This window comes from Ochotona curzoniae, unplaced genomic scaffold (genome assembly GCF_017591425.1).
Source record: "Ochotona curzoniae isolate NIBS_2020 unplaced genomic scaffold, NIBS_Ocur_1.0 contig_1014, whole genome shotgun sequence".
NCBI lineage: Eukaryota > Metazoa > Chordata > Mammalia > Lagomorpha > Ochotonidae > Ochotona > Ochotona curzoniae.
Genome location: NW_024464920.1, coordinates 51,562,824 through 51,587,530, shown reverse-complemented (window position 1 = coordinate 51,587,530; position 24,707 = coordinate 51,562,824). Strand labels below are relative to the sequence as shown.

Here is a 24,707-nt window from a genome sequence, read left to right as displayed (position 1 = left end):
ACCACAGGAGCTGCCAGGTGTGCTTATACCGTGATGACGTTTTTAACAAAAAGATGACGATGCATCTATTTTAAATATCACCTGCTCTCTGGCCCAGGCACACTCATGTGCACACACAGAGAACAAGCAAACACAGCCCTGACGTGCTGTCCGCCTGAACAAGAGGTGGGCAGCGAGGACACTGACACACCCACAGAACAGCTCGGAAAGGACCGACGGCAGCCTGGCCGCCCAGCCAGGCAGGAAAGAGGCTGTGTTTGTCATGGGGAAGCCATGGGCCACTCATGGGCCACTTTTCACGACGGGTTACCAGGCATGCTCATCAATGAGAAAAAACCCTAGCAATAAAAAAATTCATGAACACTGCCAGTCCCCACAGGCCAAGAGTCAGCCCTGGGACACGCTGCCCCGCACCCGCTTGCGGCCCGAGCCAACCAATCCAAACCTCCTCTGAGAACACCCTAGCCCGACACCCCGGCCTGCTTGCAAGCCACCAACCAAAGAGGGGCAGAACGCCAGAGCTCGCCAGGAAGGCTCCGCGGTCTGTGTAAGGGTCTCGAGAGCGGGCTGGGCTAGCAGCTCTGCACCCCACACACTGCGTGCAGCATTTTCTGGGTGACACGCCTCGCCCCCCACAGAACGCCCACTCCACTCTTTCCTCCTGGCACCTGACTTACAGCCTAACTTCCGGCACTCCGTCCAAGGACAGCGGCAACAGAATCCTTCTCCCTCCAGCCCCCGCATTTCTAACAACTTCCTCCTCAGTCATCTTTGATTGAGTTCTATTATCAGATTCCTGGCAGTGTGCGTTTCACATCTGACTGCGCACGCAACACGCCCAGCCTGGGCTGAACCCCACCCTACTGCGCACAGCAAGCCCAGCCTGGGCCGAACCCCACCCTACTGTGCACACAGCATGCCCAGCCTGGGCCAAACCCCACCCTACTGTGCACACAGCAAGCCCAGCCTGGGCCGAACCCCACCCTACTGTGCACACAGCGCGCCCAGCCTGGGCCGAACCCCACCCTGTTGCACACAGCAAGCCCAGCCTGGGCCAAACCCCACCCTGTTGCACACAGCAAGCCCAGCCTGGGCCGAACCCCACCCTACTGCGCACACAGCGCGCCCAGCCTGGGCTGAACCCCACCCTGTTGCACACAGCAAGCCCAGCCTGGGCCGAACCCCACCCTGTTGCACACAGCGCACCCAGCCTGGGCTGAACCCCACCCTGTCGCCACAGTCCCCAGCGGCCTCGTCGGCAAAGTGGGGGTCGTGGGGGCACCTCGGCCACCTGAGGTCCACTCATGGGAAGGGCTCCCTCCACCAGTCACCGTCCTGGCTGGCAAGCAAAACCCAGAGCCGTGCGCCTCCTCCAGAATGCCAACGGAAAGCCCACAGCACAGCAAAAGCAGCTGCAGGGCGGCACCAGCGTTTCCACCCTGCAAGCCACGCCACGACCATCAGGCCAATCAGGCCGGCGTGCTGCACAGCCAGGCCTCGGGCTCTGCATCCCCCACGCGCGCGCACACACACACACACACACACACACACCTGAGGGCTGCCCCGGCCCTGGGAGAGGACAGTGACTCTATCGGGCCTTCAAGGCTGACTCGGGGCAAGGAGCATCAACACCCAAGGAGGCAGCCCAGCCACCTCTTTCCTTCCTTTCTTGTTTTCCATCTTCAGCATATCTGACTTCCCTTCCCAGCTGTGAGGTCTCTGGCCAGCCAAGCAGACGCACAAACCATGAAACTGCAACAGGGAGCCTGGCCAGCCGCTGACCCGGGGGTTTGCCCAGGAAACACTCTAGAAAAAAGAAACACAGGCAGGGTCTCAGACGAGGGCTACCACGGGGATGAGAGAGACAGAGAAAGAGAGAGAGGGGACAGAGAAGAGAGGGAGCGGAGAGAGAAGGGAGAGAGAAAGGGAACAGAGGAAAAAAAAGAAAGGAGACAGAGGATAGAGATGAGAGAAGAGAGAGAAAGAGACAGAGCCGCAGAGCCCCGAGCCCTCTCTGGGCTTCACCAGGGCCTTGCCTGCTCCCCAGCTGCCACCTGCCCGACGATCCCGTAGGAGTTTTACAGGCCACTCTCCACCAGGGGTGAGGAGGAGCCCCTCAGGGGGAAAGGCAGGGAGAGGCATCCACCCACACAGCCCAGACCACACATGGGAGGCCTGGAAGACCACAGAGCGTTCAGGAGCAGGACCAGGGTAGGTGGGCAACCGCTGCCCACAGGAGGGTGTCACTCATTATTCTGAACTCTCAGGTTAATCCAACATAAGCAGGTTGTTATTTCTAGAAATCTCACTAGTACGTTCACCCAAACTCAAAGACTTCTTTAACAGAAGTACTTGGTGCAGTGGCGCCTGCTAGAGCAGTTACACTGACGTAACACAGAGCTCACTACGGGACGGCAGAGAAGCACCAGCTACGCACCCACGCACAGTCCCACTCCACTCCCCACAGGCTTAGCTTCACGTGGTCACTCTGCATTTTAATAATGGGCTCCAAGAAACCTGAGCCTTCAAACAGAAACATAGCATCGAACTAGACTCTGCACTCCGCTAAACCAGGCAGCCGTGTCAGCTCTATTCCACAGAAACACCAGGAGGGGGACACTGGCAGAGGCTGGATGCCTGACTAAAAACTGCAGAGTGCATGCACTAGGCCCCGCCAAACCCAAAGGTCTGTACGTAATTCAAGAAAACATTTCCTGCAACTCCACTAAGAAACAGGGCATGCTACAATAGACAAAAGAGAGATCTCCAGGAACAAGATTCTGGGAGGAGACAGGCTCACACTAGGTCCATCAGGTGGAGTGAAGACCCACTAGTCCATCGGTGAGGAGGACGGCTCACACTAGGTCCATCAGGTGAGGAGGTGACAGACCCACACTAGGTCCATCAGGTGAGGAGGTGACAGACCCACACTAGGTCCATCAGGAGAGGAGGTGACACCCTCACACTAGGTCCATCAGTGGGGAGGGGACAGACTCACACTAGGTCCATCAGGAGAGGAGGTGACACCCTCACACTAGGTCCATCAGGTGAGGAGGTGACAGGCTCACACTAGGTCCATCAGGTGAGGAGGTGACAGACCCACACTAGGTCCATCAGGAGAGGAGGTGACACCCTCACACTAGGTCCATCAGGTGAGGAGGTGACAGGCTCACACTAGGTCCATCAGGTGAGGAGGTGACAGACTCACACTAGGTCCATCAGGAGAGGAGGTGACAGGCTCACACTAGGTCCATCAGGTGAGGAGGGGACACACTCACACTAGGTCCATCAGGTGAGGAGGTGACAGACCCACACTAGGTCCATCAGGAGAGGAGGTGACACCCTCACACTAGGTCCATCAGTGGGGAGGGGACAGACTCACACTAGGTCCATCAGGTGAGGAGGTGACAGGCTCACACTAGGTCCATCAGGTGAGGAGGGGACAGGCTCACACTAGGTCCATCAGGTGGGGAGGTGACAGGTGCACAGCAGGTCTGTCAGGGTGGAAACAGCAGCTTTCCAGATGGCCATGTCCAGTTTCTCTTTCTAGAAACTCTAAGGTCAACAGTCCACCTACACGGGCCTCATTTGCAGCTGCCGGTGTCCTTCTGACTCAGTTTGGTCAAAAGCTGCTCTTCCGATCAGCAATGCCACGGTGATTCTCTTGAGTCACCTCAGGATGACCACCGCCACCTCGTGACCATGAATAAGGTGCCAGTTCCCTGACCTGGGTCACTGATGATGTCACAGACCCAGGAACTGCATCACAGCTCCCTACCCCAAATACCTCACTCAGGAAAACCAAAACCCTGCTTGTTTCCAAGTCCCTGAGCCTGGTGTTCTATCCCCTGCAGAGAGACAAACCCTAAGCAGACCCCTGGCCCTGGGCTCTGTGTCGGGTGCTCTCAGCTGCACTGACCACAGCCAAGAGCATGGTGCAGAAGGAATACACTGGCTGCTGCTGGCTCAATTAACTCCTGAGAAGGTCCATGGATGCCAGCCACCACATCTGGACAAGGAGCCCTTGGCCAAGGCCACAAGCAGCTCCTGCTCAAGTGGCCACATGCTTCAGCAGAGGCAAAAGACAACAGGAGCTCAGTGAGCAGCAGGGAGAGCAAGGAGCCACGGCCCCCAGGATGCCACGGGAAAGGCCACCCTCCGTGACTGACCAAACGATGCCACGGGAAAGGCCACCCTCCGTGACAACCCATGGATGCCGCAGGAAAGGCCGCCCTCCATGACTGACCAAATGATGCCGCAGGAAAGGCCACACTCTGTGGCCACCTGGGGATGCCACGGGAAAGGCCGCCCTCCATGACCACCCGGGGATGCCACGGGAAAGGCCGCCCTCTGTGACCGCCCGATTCACTGCTGAGCAAGCCAATACGATGAGAATCACTGAACAGCAGGCTAATCTTGAAGGCTGTGCCTTTAACACTGAAACAGACTCATCAACATGTTTTTAACATTTGCTTTTAAGATTACACAGTAGAAATCATCACTCAACAGAAACAAGTTATCTGAACAAAACTTGAAAGATTCCCTATCAAAGTGAAGACTTACTACAGTATTAAATCCTTGAATTTGACCAAATCATACCCGATTTGGTTAAGTAGAATAATAATAATAATACATGCAGTTCAAATTCCACATTCAGCAATGAAAATGTCACCAAAGGGGAAAAAATAAAACGCCCCAGCAGTGTACAGCTGTGAGTCGAGCCAGGCTCTCCCGGGGCTCCCCCGTCCCTCCAGCCCCACGGTCACACTGCACAGTTACCCAGGGGCTGCTACAAGCGAGCACGGGCCCTGGCAGAGCCGGGCAGGGGAGGCACCCGAGGTTGGAGAGGCACACGCAGCACACCAGGACGCCTGAGCAGGGCATCTGACCTGGCATTCCACCATCTCCTCCAGCACCCCCAGCGCTAACACTTGTATCATTGATGACCATGGGAACTGAAGGACAGGGACCCAGGCCCTCCCGCAGGGGGCAGCACTCGAGCAGGCACCTGGCCAGGCCCCCCTAGGTTTCAGCCACAGCCCCCCAGGATGCCACGGGAAAGATCTCGGAGCCCCGCCTGGCTCCAGCAAGTACAGCTTCAACGATGTGGAACTCAGCAGTAATTATCACCTCCGCAAGATCAAAGACACCCCAAACCACGGGCAGAAACGTCCGAGTTCACAGTCCAAGCATGCAGGGCCGGCGTGAGAACGGAGACGCACACCGCCATGAGGGCGGGCATGAGGGTACTGCGGAGAGCAACACGCCGGACGAGGACACACGATGCAGGGGGTGGACAGGGCCAGCCCAGCCTGATGTGGGCGGTGTGGGAGTGCCAGCAGGAATGCTCAGCTCTGCTGCCTCCCTTGTGCCAACTCAAACCCTGGGAAGCAAAGGGGGTAGATGGCTCTGGGGACCAGGTTCCTGCCACCCATCCAGGAGCTCAGCTCCCAGGGCAGATACTGGGCCAACTGAGGGTAGCTGCAGCTAGCTGGAGAGGGAACAACAGATGGCAGCACTCACACTGGTGCTGAGCCGCTCAGATTAAAAAAAAAAATCCATTTTAAAGCACATGTGCACACACACACGTACATGCCACACCAACATGCACATACACACATCAGAGCCATGTGCGCGCGCACACACACACACACACACACACATCCACACACACACACATCCACACTCTTCAGGAAGGCTGCTTTGCCCGTGCCCTTTCCAGACAGTAAGAGGCACTGCCAGAGCAAGCCAGGCCAAGGGCAGGGGGTGGGGAGACGGGGAAGGCAGAGTCAGCAGAGAGGACTGAAGACCAGGAACAGCACAGGCCGGCTGATCCCTGCCACCAGCAACAGTCCCACTGCGCGTCACAGGCGAGGCTGGGGGATGGAGAGGACCCCCCATTAGGACGGAGCATCAGCAGAGAACTCTTCCCTTCATAGCCCACCTATGCCGAGTGACACCCAGGAAAACAAGCTTGTCTCCCACACTCACACACTGCAGGAAGGCAGGGGACTCTGGGAATGTGTCAGGCACTGGGGCAGCCACTGTGTGAGCCAGCAGCCCCACTCTGCCCTCAACGGCCCAGGGCCCCAAGGCTGCGGTGCTGGCGGGGCCTCTGAGACACGCAAGCAGGTGTGAACACGCCTTCCCGGGCTCCTGGGGTGGGTGACGGGAGATACTGCCAGCCAAGTAGCATTTCCCTGGGGTCTCTGCACCTTTGTAGTTCAGCAAGGCCCATGGGGCTACCCTCCTGGCAGAAAGGCCTTCCCCAGAGAGATTCCAGCATGGGCTGAGCTGGCAAAGGCTACCATCTTTATCCCTCTCACGTCACTCTCAGACAGTGAAAATTCAGGACACAGACACCAGCAACCCAGAGCTGCTCCACTGGCCCACTGCAGCACAGGCTGCACAGCTGGCCTTGGCCACAACAGGGCGATGCCGGGGGCCAGCCGGCCCCTGGTCAGGCTGCAGGGCACCTCACCCTAACCTCGGACTCCACTTTCTGGGTTGGGCACCAGAGAAGGCCATCCATCGGGAGCAGACAGGTGGGGTGTGCAGAGCAACAGTGCTCAGGGCACATCAATCCCACCACACAGAGCAAGGGCCGCAGGAGGCCAGCTGCCAGCCAGTGACTTGGATGTGCGGCCTTGCCAGCTGCCTCCCGAGGCCAACACACTCCGGTGTGTGCAACGGCTCCCAGCCCTCACAGCCCCGGGCCCAAACTACCCCAGTCATGGCTCTGTCCTCCCTTGCCAACCCGGCTTCACCCAGCCGCCCCTCCCCCCAGCTCTGGAAGCCCCTGTCCAGCCCTCTCCTGGCACTGTCTGCCACCCTGACTTCCTCCCCAATGCTGCCCCCAGGCCCCCTGGCTGCCCAGGGAACCCACCCAGCTAAGGGGCAGAAACAACACCCACGTGAGCCTTGAGCAGCCTCCGCGGCACACGGCTGCTCCTTGGGGCCTGGAGACAAGCCCACAGCCCACTGGGAGACTCCAGAGCCTCACGCTGGCTCGGCAAGGCCCCTTTCCCACCTCTGCAGCCCTGGGCACTGGCACCTTCCCACCCTCCAGCCCTGCCCCTTCCTCCTCTCTCCCATCAGCCCCACTCCCTGAGCCCTGACCCTGACCCCACCCCATCTTCCCGGGCTGTCCCCCCAACTGTGCCAACCTCCACGGGCTTTGCCAAGCACTCGCAGCACCAGCAGCCATGCCTCACACAGCTTCCCCTCCGCCTGCAGCATTACCAGTCCTGGGACCCACACGGGTGCCTGCAGCACCGCCTGGTGGCAGGCGATGGGATCTGACTTCTCACTTCTCCGGTGCCGCAGACACAGCAGCTGCTCAATCAACGCTGGCTGAAACTGTGAATCAGAAATCCCCACCCCACCCCCACCCCACCCCCGCCGCACTGGGACCCCATACAGCTGGGTCAGCTTCCCCTTGCAGCTCAGGCAATGCGCCAGGGCAGGGCCAGCACCTGCACCAGATCCGTTCCCTGCCATCAACACCAAGGCACACCCACCCAACCTCTACTCTGTCTACAGAAAGCCGCCCACCCCAGTCAAGGTTTACCTGGGCACCCTGAGGTGTGCCTGAGCCCTGGCCTTCTGCTAGAGGGGCGTCCTGGGTGCCCTAGCTCTCTGCTAGAGGGGTATCCTGGGTGCCCCACAGTGCCAAGGCTGAGTTCCACACAGTCACCCTACAAGCCCTGGATGTTGCACGTCCTGCCAAGCGCACGTGGCTCAGCAGCCACGTGGCACAGATGAACACCCACCAGAGCCACTTCCTCAGGCTGCGAGGCAGGACGTCCCGGTGTGAGCAAATACTGAGTCAACGCTCAGAGCAGAATGAGCTGGTAAGCTGTTTGCTACTTTCACCCCAGGCTCATGAGAGAGCTAGGCTAAACCCAGGACACAGCCACCGGTCGGACGGGACGGCACGGCCAGCGGGAGCCCAGGACACAGCCACCGGTCGGACGGGACAGCGCCCGGCCAGCGGGAGCCCAGGACACAGCCACCGGTCGGACGGGACGGCGCCCGGCCAGCGGGAGCCCAGGACACAGCCACCGGTCAGACGGGACGGCGCGGCCAGCGGGAGCCCAGGACACAGCCACCAGTCAGACGGGACGGCGCGGCCAGCCCAGGACATGGCCACCGGTCGGAAGGGACAGCGCCCGGCCAGCGGGAGCCCAGGACACAGCCACCGGTCGGACGGGACGGCATCCGGCCAGCGGGAGCCCAGGACACAGCCACCAGTCAGACGGGACGGCATCCGGCCAGCCCAGGACACGGCCACCGGTCAGACGGGACAGCGCCCGGCCAGCGGGAGCCCAGGACACAGCCACCGGTCGGACGGGATGGCATCCGGCCAGCGGGAGCCCAGGACACAGCCACCAGTCAGACGGGACGGCGCGGCCAGCCCAGGACACGGCCACCGGTCGGACGGGACAGCGCCCGGCCAGCGGGAGCCCAGGACACAGCCACTGGTCGGACGGGACGGCGCCCGGCCAGCGGGAGCCCAGGACACGGCCACCGGTCGGACAGGACGGCGCCCGGCCAGCAGGAGCCCAGCTCAGGGGCCTGGCTGCCCCAGCATTCTCAACTGCTGTCCACGCGAAGCTGCTACAGAACACACAGATAATCCATCCCGCTGTCATCAAGCATCTTAAACCCCTTCGAAACTCAGGCAATCTAGTGTACTTCTCTTACCACTAAGTACCAACCCAGGATCTGTTTACCTTGGAAAGCTCCAGCATTTGGTTTTAGATTTAATGTTTAAATAGAATTCTGCAGAAAAGGGAAAAAACAGATTCCAACAGCCCACTGAGGTGTCTGTTACACACACACACATTTTACACACATCTGGAAGTCTGTGCCTTTTTTTTATAGACTTGTTGACTTATCTAAAGAGCAGGCTAACAGAGAGGAGAGACAAGCAGAGAGAGAGAGACTGAGAGAGACAGAGACACAGAGAGACAGAGATCTCCCAACTGCGGTCCAATTCCCACTGGTCACACAGCCAAGGCTGGGGAGGCTGAAGCTAGGAGCCAAGCGCCCCATCTGCCCACAGGGGTGTCAGGGACCCCAGGGATTGGGCCAGCCCCACTGCCTTCCCTGGGACATTAGCAGGGAGCTGGACGGGAAGCGGGGCAGCAGGGACTCAAACAGGTGCTTCCAAATTGGAAGCCACGTGGGAACCCCAAGGGGCAGTTCACCCTATGACCCACGGCTTCCTCCTTTCCAAGAGTCAGTCCACTAACAGACCCAATCAGAACGGGACCGGAACAGGATCCCCTCCGGCAGCGCAGTGCTGGCCACCTGCCGACTGCCGACAAACCGCAGGCCGCCTGCACGCTGCCACAGCGACCACCAACGGGCAAAAGCAACAAACAGCCAACCTCCTGGAGCGCTGGTCACGCCTGGCCACTCTCCTGGGCATCTCACAGGGGCTCACCCTTTACCTCCTGAGAGATAAGCCTCCTGAACCTGCCTCCTACACTGCCCAGAAATGTTGCGTTGTGCAGAGAAGGTGTGCTGCCGAAAAGGAAGTGGCCGAAACACTCAAGCCCAAGATGAAACTCCCTTAAGCACAACTCACTAAGACTTCCTATCTCAGTGGGCAGGACTTCCTGCCAATGAGTCACCAGACCAGGTCATCCTGCAGGCGCTCCTTCCACCCACAACTCGAGGAGTGCTGCCCTGTGGGATGGGCTCAAGTCACTCTGTTCAGCCTCCACACCCACTAGCAGGGCCAGTGAACTGACCCATGGGGGCCTGCAGAGCACCCCAAAGACCACAGGAAAGTACAGAGCTCAATTCCGAAGCCCACTGGCAAAAGAAAGAGGATGCACTATCTAAACGCAGACTCCGGGGGTCTCACCACGGAACAACTCAACTGCCCAGGAAAGAACCAGAGGCCGCCCTGTGCCAAGTGACGACCAAGCCAGGCATGGCCACAGCACCGGCATGGAGGGGAAGGGCACATGAGTCCAGACTGACGTGCCCGCCTGCCCAAAGTGACCAACAGAACCTCATCATGGGAAACATCCAACAGACCAAGGGACAGCCGGCACAGCAGCTGGCCTGCGCAGACCGAGGGCACAGTGGGCAGCGCTGGTCCAGGGGCAGGCCCACCCACCACGGCTCTGGGTCTGTGCCCTCACTCGAGCTCCCGACGGCAACAGCCTGCTCACGCGGAGCCTGGGAGGCAGAGACGATGGCCCAAGACGGGCTCCCGGCACCACGGGCAGGCCTCCAGCAGTACGTCCCTGGCTCCTGACTCGGCTTGGTCCAGCCCCAGCCACTGCAAGCATGCGAGAATGAACCAGCAGGCGGGGGCTCCACCACCTACCTCTCTCTTTCAAAATAATCAAAAACTTACATTAGAACACGCACACACAGCTCCTACACACATCGCAGCTGACCGTACACAGGGCTCACTCTGGACGCCAGGTTAGCAGAGAGGCACAGGACATTGCTGGCAGACCTGACAGAACATGAATACGGACTGCTCTGACAGTAAACACAGCCCCGGGCCGCTGGACGCACCGTGGCTTGCCACTCCGCTACACTACCATGACACCATGGACATCGTCGCCCGTAGTAGCACCCAGGGCGACGCTCAGGGGTGCAGAGATCTCTGGCTGGCTCTCCCGTGGTCTGGGAAACACACCCAGAACAGCACCGTGACAAACGCAAACAGCCGGGACACCTGCGGAGGGCAGGTGAGACACTCCTCTCTAAGCCCACAGTCACACTGACAGGAAGCCGTGCCAGCACGCGGACACGGGCCACTGTCACCAGAAGCAGAGACAGCACGCGGACACGGGCCACTGTCACCAGAAGCAGAGCCAGCACGCGGACACGGGCCACTGTCACCAGGAGAAGCCAAGACAGCACGCGGACACGGGCCACTGTCACCAGAAGCAGAGCCAGCAAGCGGACACGGGGCACTGTCACCAGAAGCAGAGCCAGCACGCGGACACGGGCCACTGTCACCAGGAGAAGCCGAGACAGCACGCGGACACGGGCCACTGTCACCAGGAGAAGCCAAGCCAGCACGCGGACACGGGGCACTGTCACCAGGAGAAGCCGAGACAGCACGCGGACACGGGCCACTGTCACCAGGAGAAGCAGAGCCAGCACGCGGACACGGGCCACTGTCACCAGAAGCAGAGCCAGCACGCGGACACAGGGCACTGTCACCAGAAGCAGAGCCAGCACGCGGACACGGGCCACTGTCACCAGGAGAAGCCGAGACAGCACGCGGACACGGGCCACTGTCACCAGAAGCAGAGCCAGCACGCGGACACGGGCCACTGTCACCAGGAGAAGCCGAGACAGCACGCGGACACGGGCCACTGTCACCAGGAGAAGCCGAGACAGCACGTGGACACGGGCCACTGTCACCAGGAGAAGCCGAGACAGCATGCGGACACGGGCCACTGTCACCAGAAGCAGAGCCAGCACGCGGACACGGGCCACTGTCACCAGGAGAAGCCAAGACAGCACGCGGACACGGGCCACTGTCACCAGGAGAAGCCGAGACAACACGTGGACACGGGCCACTGTCACCAGGAGAAGCCGAGACAGCACGCGGACACGGGCCACTGTCACCAGGAGAAGCCGAGACAGCACGCGGACACGGGCCACTGTCACCAGGAGAAGCCGAGACAGCACGCGGACACGGGCCACTGTCACCAGAAGCAGAGACAGCACGTGGACACGGGCCACTGTCACCAGAAGCAGAGCCAGCACGCGGACACGGGCCACTGTCACCAGGAGAAGCCGAGACAGCACGCGGACACGGGCCACTGTCACCAGAAGCAGAGCCAGCACGCGGACACGGGCCACTGTCACCAGGAGAAGCCGAGACAGCACGCGGACACGGGCCACTGTCACCAGAAGCAGAGCCAGCACGCGGACACGGGCCACTGTCACCAGGAGAAGCCGAGACAGCACGCGGACACGGGCCACTGTCACCAGAAGCAGAGACAGCACGCGGACACGGGCCACTGTCACCAGGAGAAGCCGAGACAGCACGCGGACACGGGGCACTGTCACCAGAAGCAGAGCCAGCACGCGGACACGGGGCACTGTCACCAGGAGAAGCCGAGACAGCACGCGGACACGGGCCACTGTCACCAGGAGAAGCCGAGACAGCACGCGGACACGGGCCACTGTCACCAGGAGAAGCCGAGACAGCACGCGGACACGGGGCACTGTCACCAGGAGAAGCAGAGCCAGCACGCGGACACGGGGCACTGTCACCAGGAGAAGCCGAGACAGCACGCGGACACGGGCCACTGTCACCAGGAGAAGCCGAGCCAGCACGCGGACACGGGCCACTGTCACCAGGAGAAGCCGAGACAGCACGCGGACACGGGCCACTGTCACCAGGAGAAGCCAAGACAGCACGTGGACACGGGCCACTGTCACCAGGAGAAGCCGAGACAGCACGCGGACACGGGCCACTGTCACCAGAAGCAGAGCCAGCACGTGGACACAGGCCACTGTCACCAGAAGCCAAGCCAGCACGCGGACATGGGCCACTGTCACCAGAAGCAGAGCCAGCACGTGGACACGGGCCACTGTCACCAGGAGAAGCCGAGACAGCACGCGGACACAGGCTGGCCTCCAGCAGTCCGTCCTGGAGACACCTGCATATGCTGCCGGTTTGGACCATAAATAAAAGCAGGGAAGAGCTGTGCTCAGAACAGGAACCGCATCTTACCAGCCACGAGACTGCCCAGCAGCCCACCTTGGCTGAGGCCCTGCGACCCCCCCGTCCGCACGGGTCACCCCCCCAGCCTCCTGGGCCTCACCTGCAGCCTGGGGACAGGCCGTCCGCGTGGCCCATGCACCACCTCCTGGCCAAGCTGGGCACTGCACCTCCCAGGCCTGGGAAGGAGGGGACCTCGGCGGCCACTGGAGCACTGCCCACAGCAGTCCGCTGACAGTCCGCCCCAACCTGCGTCTAGATCCTCCTGCGTCTAGATCCTCGAGCAGGGAGCAGCCCCAAGGGCAGAGTGGCACTCAGAGATGGCCCCGAAAAGGAAGCAACATGAAGGGGTGCCCTGAGAGACTGGGGAGTCGGGACATGCTCCAGAGCACCCCACAGGGCATAGGGTTGGAGCTGGACCGTGAGCCTCCCTCAGCTCCCCGGGAAAAATAACAGAGCCCCCTGATGCCCTGCTCCCCTGCCCTGGGCTCCTGGATTCCTCGGGTCCTGGGCCTTGCCTGTCACTCTCTGGGCAGGTCAGGCTGCTGGTCACCAGCCCTGCCTTCAGGACACTCCACAGAGCCCGGCCAGCCCCACACAGCTCACCCCGAGCAGCAGCAAGAGCGAACCAGGAATTCATAAAATGCAACAGGAGCCGCATCATGAGACAGGATGGAAATATGTCAACATGGGCAGCACTGTGGCACAGTGGGTTAAGCCGCTGCTTGCAACACCGGCATCCCAACCCAGGAAGGGAGGGCCACGCCCTGCCTATCTGCTTCTGGTCCAGCTTCAGTAATGTGTCTGAGAGGGCAAAGGAGATGACCCATGCACGTGGGCCCTTCATCCCTGTGAGAGAGCCAGATGCAGTTCCTGCTCTTGGCTACAGTCTGACACACACCTGGTTGTTCTGGCTAGAGCGAAAGCAGGTAAAAAAATCTCTGACTTTTGATCAAAATAACTGTTTAAAATATACGTGAGGAACATATTAACAAAGCAGGTCCGAAGGAAAGTGTGAGGACGGAGCCTCAGCCACCTCTGAGGTGACACGCGGAGCCGGCTCCGACCACAGCAAGGGAGCGTGAAGACTCACCGAGGTCCGTGTGGGGGCCAGCAAGCAGCTGCTGGAACCTGTCGAGCCGGGAGGCCTCTCTCTCACTCAGCGCGCAGCTGCCGACGATGCCGGGGTCAGCCGCCGCGGCCAGCGTGCCACTGGCCGAGTGTGGGAGGGACTGAGACCTCTGCAGAGAGGCCGCGCCACCAGCACCTTCTGTGGGAGGTGAGAGAACACGGGGTGAGGGAGGAGCACCTCCTGGACGCCTCCCTGCTCAGACGGCCGCATCCCGCCGCGCGACCGAGCCGCTGAGCTCGCGGGCAGGCCACTCTGTCCCGACTGCCGCCACGGGGCAGCGAGTGCCTTGATTTCAGAAACACAGAACAGACACCTGCCTCCCTGGCACAGCATCCGCTTGTCATCAATAAAACAGAATCCAAAAGACCAAGCAACGACAGACAAGTGGAGACCACACAAGCTGGTGGCAGGACCCAGCTTCCACGGCCACCTGGAAGGCACTCGGGCCTGCCCAGGAAAGGCAGCTACGATCCGCTGTGGAGGGATGGGGCTTGGCGACCCACCAGGTCACCATGGAGGGAGAGCTGAGGACAGGCACAGACGCCAGGGCCCATAGGAGACCAGGACACAACAAGACCTTCCCACAGGCGGGCAGTGACCAAGGAGCCCCCAGGGATGAACCTGCCCACCCTGGCAAGGTGTGTCAGGCACAGCTCAGAGGGAGAGCCGCAGGCCCTCGGTCATGGAAACAGCCAACAGGTCCCACCGGCAACAGGCCCTGAGCCCCAGCTCCCCGCAGCCACCTCTCGCTCCAGCACAGACGAGCAGTGTAGGGAAGAAAACAAACTCCAGGAAATGGAGTGAAGAACCAATGCTGCAGCTCTGCGTTGAACTCCCCCTTGGCACGGCTGCCAGCCTGGCGGTGATGCCGGCACTGGCTCTGGAAGGCAAACCCTCAGGCGATCCAGGAGCAAAACGCCTCTGGCCTCTGGGCAGAACGTGGCCCAGTTCAGGTTCCAGAAAAGCCTGCCGGAGCAGAGCAACAGCCCTCTGGGAGCTCGCAGAGCCGCAGGCCCTGGACACGCGCACCCCTCTGCCCGCCCCGCCTACCTGCTGGGCAGGCCGCATGGCTCTCGCTGACCGACTTGACAAGCCACAGGTCGGCACCTGGGGCCGCAGGCAGCTCCGCCTCGGGGGCCGATGCCTCCTGCGGTGGGTGCTGGCCCTGCCGCTGGCTGTGGTCGCGCAGCACACGGTGGGCTGTCTCCATGACGACCTCGGTGTTGAGGCTCTCAGCTGCCATGGCCAGGAGTTGGTCGTCGTCCTCCCCGGCGTCCCAGGCGTCGCTGGTGTTGCTCTCGAACTCCTGGAAGGTGCTGACCCTCTTGGCCTTCACCGGGGTGGTGGGCACCTTGGGTGCGGATTTCAGCAGGCTGCAAGGAACGGCGCCATGACTGGCCACACCAGGCTTAACCACCCACCCTTCCAAACCAGCCAGGGCCGGCACAGCAGCACGGTGGCCTAAGCCGCAGCTCCAACGCCCACAACCCATATGGGAATGCTGGTTCGAGTCCCAGCTGCCCCGCTTGCAATCCACTGCCTGCTCAGGTATCTGGGAGAGCAGCAGAGGATGGCCTGAGGGTTACGGCACTGCTACCTACACAGCAGAGCCCAGAGGAGCTCGTGGCTCCTGACCCGGCCCAGCCCTGGCTACCGCAGCTGCCTGGGGAGGGAGGCAGACAGTGGAAGATTTCTCAGGCTTCCAATTTAATACTTTTTTTAAAGATTCATTTATTTATTGGAAAATCAGATATACAGAGAGGAGGAGAGACAGAGAGGAAGATCTTCTGTCCGATGATTCACTCCCCAAGTAAGCGCAACAGCCGATGCTATGCCGATCTGAAGCCAGGAGCCAGGAACCTCTTCCGGGTATCCCATGCGGGTACAAGGTCCCAAAGCTTTGGGCCGTCCTCGACTGCTTTCCCAGGCCACAAGCAGGGAGCTGGATGGGAAGTGGAGCTGCTGGGATTAGAACCGGCCCCCATATGGGATCCCAGCGAGTTCCAGGTGAGGACTTTAGCCGCTAGGCCACGCCACCGGGCCCAATTTAATACTTTTTTTAAAAATGGTTTCAGTAGCTGAGAATGACATAGAAAAAGCAAGCACAGCTCAGAGGCCCTGAGCCTAGGAAAGGAGTGCAGACAGCAGGGAAGAGGGGCCATGTGAGCAGCCTCCTCCAGCAGCCACAGGGGCTGCAGGCACCTGGACCTGCCCTCACGCTCACTGGGCGAGGGCCACCCAGCACCTGCTCCCACCAGCAGCCTCTGAGCAGAGCTCTTGTAATGGTGTAGAGCGGACGCACAGAGCACAGGCCTCCCACAGATTCGGAAACTTGTAACACCAAGCAGATTCCACCCAACAGGCCAACAGCATGTGTACCCCACCCACAGCACCCCGACACCCTCCACTGCTGCCTGCTCTGCTAGGGCGCCCAGGCCCAGGCAGTCCGTGTGGCAGGGAGAACAGGACACAAAGGTGTCAGGTACCCATGTGCTCGGGCTCTCCTGCGGAGCCCAACACTGTCCCCAACCACGGGCATCGGGCTGCCTCAGCTGTCCTCCTGGCCACAGGATGACCTGAGCGTGACCAGCAGTGCCCCACAGGAAGCCCCTGCTGGAGGTCTGTTAGCTGGACACAACGCCATTCTCCCCTGGGGAAAGGCAGGCAGCAGAGGGGAGCAGGCAGACACAGGAGGCCTTGGCCCACGGCATATGAGGGCCATGAACCAGATCAGGGGGTGAAACTTCACTTACGTGCCATGCACCAGGGGGTCAAACGGGGGGTGCTGGGCTCCATACACATGCTGGATGCTGTTCAAAGACAAAGACAAAAGACATGAGCTTATCTGCAGCTTTCCCAGGAGCAAAGCTCAGCCCTGAGCACCCAGGCTCCTGGGGGCCCAGCCGAGGAGGGACCCCTGGTCTGCAGAGGAGGTGGGCCCAGGCCCTCCCTGAGGACAGGCCGGCACAGGGGGCCCCCACCTCCCAGACCCTCAGGCACCCCCTCAAGACAGTGTAAGTGGGAGCACCCAGGATCACTGCAGTGTGCGTCCACAGACAGGAATCAAACCACCCTGGCAGAGAGCAAATGCAGAGGGAGAACAAGAGCCAGGAACTTTTTAGAACTCAGGGTCTGTTCAGAAAGTGTCACACTCAGCACCTTAGACTAGGAACGGGAGCAGGTGGAAACAAAGACCCCAGGGCCGGCCAAGGCACACGCAGGCCCCAGGGGACCCAGAAGGCTTCCGGTCCAGAACAGAGCAGCCCTCGGCCACACTGCCCTTCCAAGGGCGAGCATAAAGAGCAGCCAAGAGAAATGAGGCCGCCCAAGGGGCCAGAGAAAGAACAACACGGGCCTGGGGGCTCCCTGAGCTGCCACTCAAAGCCTGGACAAAAACCCCCGTTTGCTGGCCTCACTGCCATCAAGCAGCCCAACTGACGGGGTCCACACACAGTGGGTGTTCAGCCAGAGGCGTCTGAGAAGACAGCCCGGGTGCTCACAGGGCCTGTGGGTGCAAGTAACAGGCCGCAAGCTCCCCACAGATCACAGCAACAGGCCACACCTTTTTCCTGGATTCTGACTTTGTCTTTACTTGGCTAAAACCTTTCATTTTCTATGCATCATTTCACACAAACAGACAACTTGCAGTAAATACAAATTTAAACATGCAATACTGGGCCCAGCATAGTGGCCTAGCAGCTAAAGTCCTTACCTTGAACATGCTGGGATACCACACCGGCGCCGGTTCATCCCGGCAGCCCCGCTTCCCATCCAGCTCCCTGCTTGTGGCCTGGGAAAGCAGTCGAGCACGGCCCAAAGCCTTGGGACCTGCACCCGCGTGGGAGACCTGGAAGAGGCTCCTGGCTCCAGGCTTCAGATTGGCACAGCACTGGCCGTTGCGCTCACTTGGGAGGTGAATCACTGGACAGAAGATCTTCCTCTCTGTCTCTCCTCCTCTCTCCCTCCGCCCCCACCCCTCTCTCTCTCTCTCTATATATATATATATATGACTTTCCAATAAAAATAAATAAATCTTTTTTTAAAAGTACAGTACTAAGATGAGGAGCACAGAACTCTGAGCCCATCTTCCTGGGATTCCTAATAAATCCAGTTATTTTGAACTTTTCAAGTTTCTAGAGGCCAGTACCACAGCATGTAGGATAGGCTTCCACCTGCAGCACCAGAATCCCAAATGGACACAGGTTCAAGTCCCAGATGCTCCACTTCTGAGCCAGCTCCCAAGTTATGGCCTGGGAAAGCAGCAGGGAATTGTTCAAGTTCTTGGGTCCCTGAACCCATGTGAGAGACACAGTCAAAAACTCCTGGCTCCTGGATTCAGACCGGGGGAGTGAGCCAGCAGACGGCCAATCTGTCTCCTTCTCTTTGTAAATTTGCCAGTTCCGCATGCAGGGCGCACTCCAGGACACGGGTCCTTTCGTAGTTTGTTTTGAAATCTGGACTGTGAGTCCTCCTTGTTCTTTCCAGGAGAATCTGTTGTGCCCCTTGGATTTCCGGCTCAGACAGATTGTCAGTTTCTGCAAGAAGCTCGCTGGGGTTTGACGGGGAGTACGCTGGGAAGACAGAGCATGCTGACGGCGCTCAGTGTCCTCAGCGTGAGCATAACATCTCCCTGCCAGTTTACTTCAGTGGGTTTGGGTTTGCTTTTGTTTCATTATTCATTTGAAAGGCAGAGAGGCCCAAGGAGGGAAAGCCCCGGCCTGACCATCCACAAGGCAAGAACTGACAACCAGCTGCCCAAGGGGACACAAGAAGGCTGCACCTCAACTTCTCGCCTAAGGGACCCCAACAGCTCCCAGCACTCAGCACGAAGCACAGCTGGGCGCTTCTCCGACACCTCGGACCAGGATGGCTCTGCAGCACAGACGACGCATGGTAAATCTGACATCGAGCTAACCACAGAAATATGATTCCAAGGCTACCGTTAGGAAGGGTCATTCATAGCACAAGATAAGTAGCTGAAAAAGGACCTGGACCAGGAACACACCACAAACTTAACTCTCAATAGTGAAAAGGCAAACCAACTGAAAGCCAGATTTGAACAAACATCTCTCCAAAGACAACATACGAGAGGTCAGGAGGCGCACAGACGCTCAGCATCATCACGGAACAACACGTGAGACGGCACTTCACACAGACGAAAACTACAAAGACAAAACGAGGCGCAGCGCAGCAGCCCAGCGGCTAAAGTCCTGGCCTGGAACGCACCAGGATCCCGCACGGGCGCCAGTTCACATCCCAGCGCCCCACTTCCCATCCAGCTCCCCGCCTGTGGCCCGGCAAAGCAGTCAACCAGCTTTTGCAGCCACTTGGGGCGGAGAGAGGCTGGGGAGGAGAGAAGCTGAGGAGAGAAGCTGGGGAGGAGAGAGGCTGGGGAGGGGAGAAGCTGGGGAGGACAAAGGGTACACAAGTTAGCTTTTCATTCTCCTGAAATGAACCACTTCCCAGGCATGAATGCAGCTGTGTGAACCTCATCGAAGGTGTAATTGTTTTCAAAGGTAACGCAGCTGCCTCCTGGCTCTCCTGGCGCTCTTGCAACCCAGGCACCATCCCACGAGGAAGCTCACGCCAGCCACAAGCAACAATGCGTGCACAAGCCCCACTCGCCAGCTCAGCGAGCCAAGCTCTTCTGGCTTCAGTCCTGACCTTGGTCTTCCTGATGCAGAGTGGGGGGTTCCCACGGCACCCCACTTGAACTCCATCAGCAGAATCAAATGTTGTGTCATTAAAGTGTAAAGGAAACATTTGTAGCACACTTTGTCCAAGCACACCTCACTGCCACATCCTGCTCCTGACACTGCGAGGCAGCTTCCGGGTTCAGCAATGCAAGGGTTCAGGTCCAAGTTCCAGCTCCAAACGCATCCCGACTGGTAAAGCTTTAACCAGGTAAACACATCCCAAGTGGTAAAGCTTTAACCAGGTAAACACTCTGCGCCAGCTTCCTCATATGAGACCTGTTCACACGGTGAGCATGACACGAGACGCGGGCAGTCCAAATGCTGCACAGTGCGCACAGCCAGCCTCTCCCAGCACGGCCACGGACCCTCACATGGCCACGAGCAGCCTCTCCCAGGACACCCACGGACCCTCACATGGCCACGAGCGGCCTCTCCCAGCACGGCCATGGATCCTCACCTGACCACGAGCAGCCTCTCCCAGCACGGCCACGGACCCTCACATGGCCACGAGCAGCCTCTCCCAGGACACCCACGGACCCTCACATGGCCACGAGCAGCCTCTCCCAGGACACCCACGGACCCTCACCTGACCACGAGCAGCCTCTCCCAGCACGGCCACAGACCCTCACATGGCCACGAGCAGCCTCTCCCAGGACACCCACGGACCCTCACATGGCCACGAGCAGCCTCTCCCAGGACACCCACGGACCCTCACATGGCCACGAGCGGCCTCTCCCAGGACACCCACGGACCCTCACCTGACCACGAGCAGCCTCTCCCAGGACACCCACGGACCCTCACCTGACCACGAGCAGCCTCTCCCAGCACGGCCATGGATCCTCACATGGCCACGAGCAGCCTCTCCCAGCACGGCCATGGATCCTCACCTGACCACGAGCAGCCTCTCCCAGCACGGCCACGGACCCTCACCTGACCACGAGCAGCCTCTCCCAGCACGGCCATGGATCCTCACCTGACCACGAGCAGCCTCTCCCAGGACACCCACGGACCCTCACATGGCCACGAGCAGCCTCTCCCAGGACACCCACGGACCCTCACATGGCCACGAGCGGCCTCTCCCAGGACACCCACGGACCCTCACATGGCCACGAGCAGCCAGCCTCTCCCAGCACGGCCATGGATCCTCACCTGACCACGAGCAGCCTCTCCCAGGACACCCACGGACCCTCACCTGACCACGAGCAGCCTCTCCCAGGACACCCACGGACCCTCACATGGCCACGAGCAGCCAGCCTCTCCCAGGACACCCACGGACCCTCACATGGCCACGAGCAGCCAGCCTCTCCCAGGACACCCACGGACCCTCACATGGCCACGAGCAGCCAGCCTCTCCCAGGACACCCACGGACCCTCACATGGCCACGAGCAGCCTCTCCCACCACGCCCGTGGGTCTTAGGTGCCCTCAAGCACTCCCCTCTGCAGTCCTTTGTCTCTTCCATAACTCAGTTCGAGCAGTAGGGTGAGCACTGTGGCAGTTAACCCATCACTCAGGACACCCACACCCCATGCAGAGTGCCAGCTTAAGTCCTGGCTACTCCTCTGCCAGCCAGCTTCCTGCCAATATATCGTGGGAGACAGCAGCTGATGCTCCAAGCCCTACCCCCAAGTGGGTGACCCAGCCCGACTCCTGGCTTCAACCTGGCCAAGATCTCGCAGTTGCAGAGTTTGGGAAAAAGAACCAGGGGATAAGAACGTGGGTGGGTGGGTGGGTGGGGGTGTGTGTGTGTCTGCATGCACGTGCACGCTTCTCTTACTGTCTTTCATGTAAATGAAAATAAACTTAAGCACAAACCACCAGTACCGCCCACAGAGTGCCCTGCTGTCTCTCACAGAGGCCGGCTGCCACCAGCCACTGCCACCATTCCCGCCCCACCACAGCCAGACCTGCACAGGCAAACCCTTTATGCTTATTGGGCAAAAAATGTGCCACAGAGTTCAAGGCCAGAGCGACAGGAGCCTCATTTCCTCTAATTAAAACTGCATTTTCATTTGGTCTTACATAAGTAAAAAAAAAAAAAAAAAAAAAAGAAAACTTCAACTACAGTCATTTTTAAAACACAGCAACAAATCCATCTATCTCATTCCAAATAATGGAATCTTTCTTTGAAAAATACTAACCAACAAATTTTTTCAGCAGTTGCCCTTCTATAAAGCCTGCAGCGAGGCACTGCACTGTTCTTGGAAAGCCCGAATGGGTCTGCCTTTAGCACGGGGCTAAGGCCCCGCATGTCACAGCGAAGTGTGGGTGCAGGCCCACCCACCCCAGGCCCACTCTCCGCCGACAATCACCCCGGGAGCGCAGGTGCTGGCTCAGGAACCCGAGCCCCCGCCAGCGGCGTCGGAGGGCAGCACTGAGGCCCCTCTCCTGGCTTCGGCTGGCTTCGGCAGGCCCCGGAGGAGCCCAACAGCGCGGGGAGAGCTCTGCCTCCCCCTGCCTTCTCTCTCACAGGATCATTCCACTTCTGTCCGACAACCCAGAAAACCCCTGCACAAGCACACAAGGAGGAGGGCTCAACTAGGTTTCAGAAAGTCTAGAAGCCTGTTATCAAATGACAGTAAATGAACCAGCTAGACTGCACATACTATGGAAGAACAACCACAGCCTAACTAACTCCAGTTGCCAGGGTCAAGGACGACAAACTGGACGATCCAAGCTGGGCACACAGTACCAATCCTTCGTACAGCGCGGCAGCACGTGAAGCCGCCACCGGTCAAGTCCCAGCTGCTCCACATGATGCAGCTCCCTGCTTGTGCGCCTGGGAAAGCAGCGGAGGGTGGGCCCCACACCAACGTGGGCAGCAGAAGAGACACTCCCGGGCCTGGCGCTGTGGCCTAGCAGCTAAAGTCCTTGCCTTGAACACGCCGGGATCCCACATGGGCGCCGATTCTAACCCAGGCAGCCCCGCTTCCCATCCAGCTCCCTGCTTGTGGCCTGGGAAAGCAGTCGAGGATAGCCCAAAGCCCTGGGACCCTGCACCTGAGTGGGAGACCTGGAGGAAGTTCCTGGCTCCTGGCTTCAGATTGGCCCAGCACCGGCTGTTGCACTCACTTGGGGAGTGAACCATCGGACAGAAGATCTTCCTTTCTGTCTCTCCTCCTCTCTGTATATCTGACTTTGTAATAAAAATAAATAAATCTTTAAAAATAGAAGAGACACTGCTGGCTCCAGGCCTCTACACCGGCAGAGCTCAGCACAGACCTCCGAACACACTCCAACCTCCCGCCAACGCTCCCCGGAAGGCAGCAGAGACGCTCCAGCGGCAGGCTCAGTCCCGCCATCCTGCCATCCATGTGGAGGCCCAGACTGTACTCACGGCTTCTGGCTTGGGCTCTGTTCCAACCCCAGTTGTTGCAGGCAGTCAGGAGTAACATGGGAGAGAGGGCCAGGCACTCTCTCCTTCTGCCTCGCAAATAAACTTTAAAATGGAATAAAATAAAAAATGGTTTAAAGCAAAACAGTATTTGCCATTTTTGAACACACTCACAAGTACTAAGAACTGTTGCAAGCACAGCAATGCAAACACGGGGTTCAGAGTGACGATGGCCAGGCAGCGGCGGGCATCCTGGGCCGCTGTGGCTCCATGTACCCTTTCTGAGCACCGCAAGCTTTCCCTGACGTCCTGACCATCGCCTGGCTCTGAGGAACTGAGTGTTTACATACCAGACACACCACAGCTCACACCACACTCACACCACAGCCCAAAGAGCCCACACCACAGCCCACACAACCACTCATGCCACAGCCCACACAGGGACCCACACCACAGCTCATATAGCCATCCACACCACAGCCCACACCACAGCTCACACCACAGCTCACAGTCACCCACACCACAGCTCACACCACACTCAGACCACAGCCCAAAGAGCCCACACCACAGCCCACACAACCACTCATGCCACAGCCCACACAGGGACCCACACCACAGCTGATATAGCCATCCACACCACAGCCCACACCACAGCTCACACCACAGCTCACACCACACTCACACCACAGCCCAAAGAGCCCACACCACAGCCCACACAACCACTCATGCCACAGCCCACACAGGGACCCACACCACACTCGCACCACAGCTCACACCACACCGTCTGGCCAGGCTGTGATGCTCAGTAGCACAGACATGCTGACGACCTTCTCAACTTGAAATATTTTCAGATAGCAATGGGTTTAACCCAGTTCTAGGTCTGAGAACTGCACAGGCCGCACCACAGCATGAGAGAACTCTAAGCTGCCTAATAGAAGCCAGACACAGGAGCGTGCCCACTGCCCACTCCTACATGACACGTCCAGGAAAGACAGTGGCCAGGTGGTGGCCGGGGCAGGCGGAGGGGAGGGGCGGCTCCTCGCAGGCACAGGCTGTTCTTTGTGGGCCAGAAGTCACCCTGAGACGGACTGTGGTGGTGACAACACAGCCCTGTAAGAGCCTCGTTGTGTCGCCTGTGAATGTACCCTCTGTAATCGCAGACGAGGGAGCCCTAGGATGCCCCCACGCCCGCACTGCGGGCAGGGCAGCCCTCCCACGGCCCGGAGGCTCCACCGCCAGGACCCGGACGGCCAGCAGGCCTCCACAGGCGAGAATGAAGAGCTCACTGCGACAGCAGAGCCCCTGGCTGTTGGTTCTGGGTCCCACTCGCCTACAAGCCACTGACCCTACAACCACTCAGCCTGCAAGGAGGCCCAAGTCCACGGAGGGTGAGGGCTGGGCGGGCAGCAGGCATGGCCGCAGTAGAGCTCAGGGCCTGGGGGAGCCCTGCCTGGGGGGCTGTAGACACCCGCCAGCACAGCCAGCTGTCAGAGCTCTGTCGGCACAGTCGGGGGCCGGAGGTGCCCAGAGTCACAGGGAATCGCAGAGAAGCACACATGGTGAGCCAACTTCCAGACAGCCACGCTTCCTGGCTGGCTTCCAAGCTCTCCCCGGGAAAGCACCTCAACCTCCGACTGACTCCGTTCCAGGACTTTCTTTAAGTAATTCCACAAGCACTGTGATGAGGAGGCTACTCCAGAACCGACTATGCTGCAGGGCCTGGCTCTGGCAAGGAGGGAAGGAGAACAGGCCCACGCCGGCCCAGATGGCAAAGATGGGGGCAGACACGTGCGTGTCTCTGCCAGGAGGGTAGACAGCCCATGAGCTG

At 59.7% G+C, this 24,707-nt stretch overlaps 1 protein-coding gene across 3 annotated transcripts in view; it reads right to left on the bottom strand.

Annotated features, from left to right (window-relative positions):
* Window positions 1-24,707, bottom strand: part of TBC1D22A (TBC1 domain family member 22A) — a 232,975-nt gene that overhangs the window by 199,041 nt on the left and 9,227 nt on the right. Inside the window, exons 2-4 of one of the 3 annotated variants that reach the window (XM_040987550.1) lie at window positions 16,604-16,660; window positions 14,901-15,223; window positions 13,812-13,988 (exon numbers count right to left, since the gene is read on the bottom strand). In XM_040987550.1, the coding sequence (XP_040843484.1) occupies window positions 13,812-13,988; window positions 14,901-15,223; window positions 16,604-16,660 (557 nt within the window). Of the gene's footprint in view, window positions 1-13,811; window positions 13,989-14,593; window positions 14,817-14,900; window positions 15,224-16,603; window positions 16,661-24,707 lie in introns of those variants that run through there. The other 2 variants (XM_040987561.1, XM_040987565.1) reach the window with 2 other exon arrangements.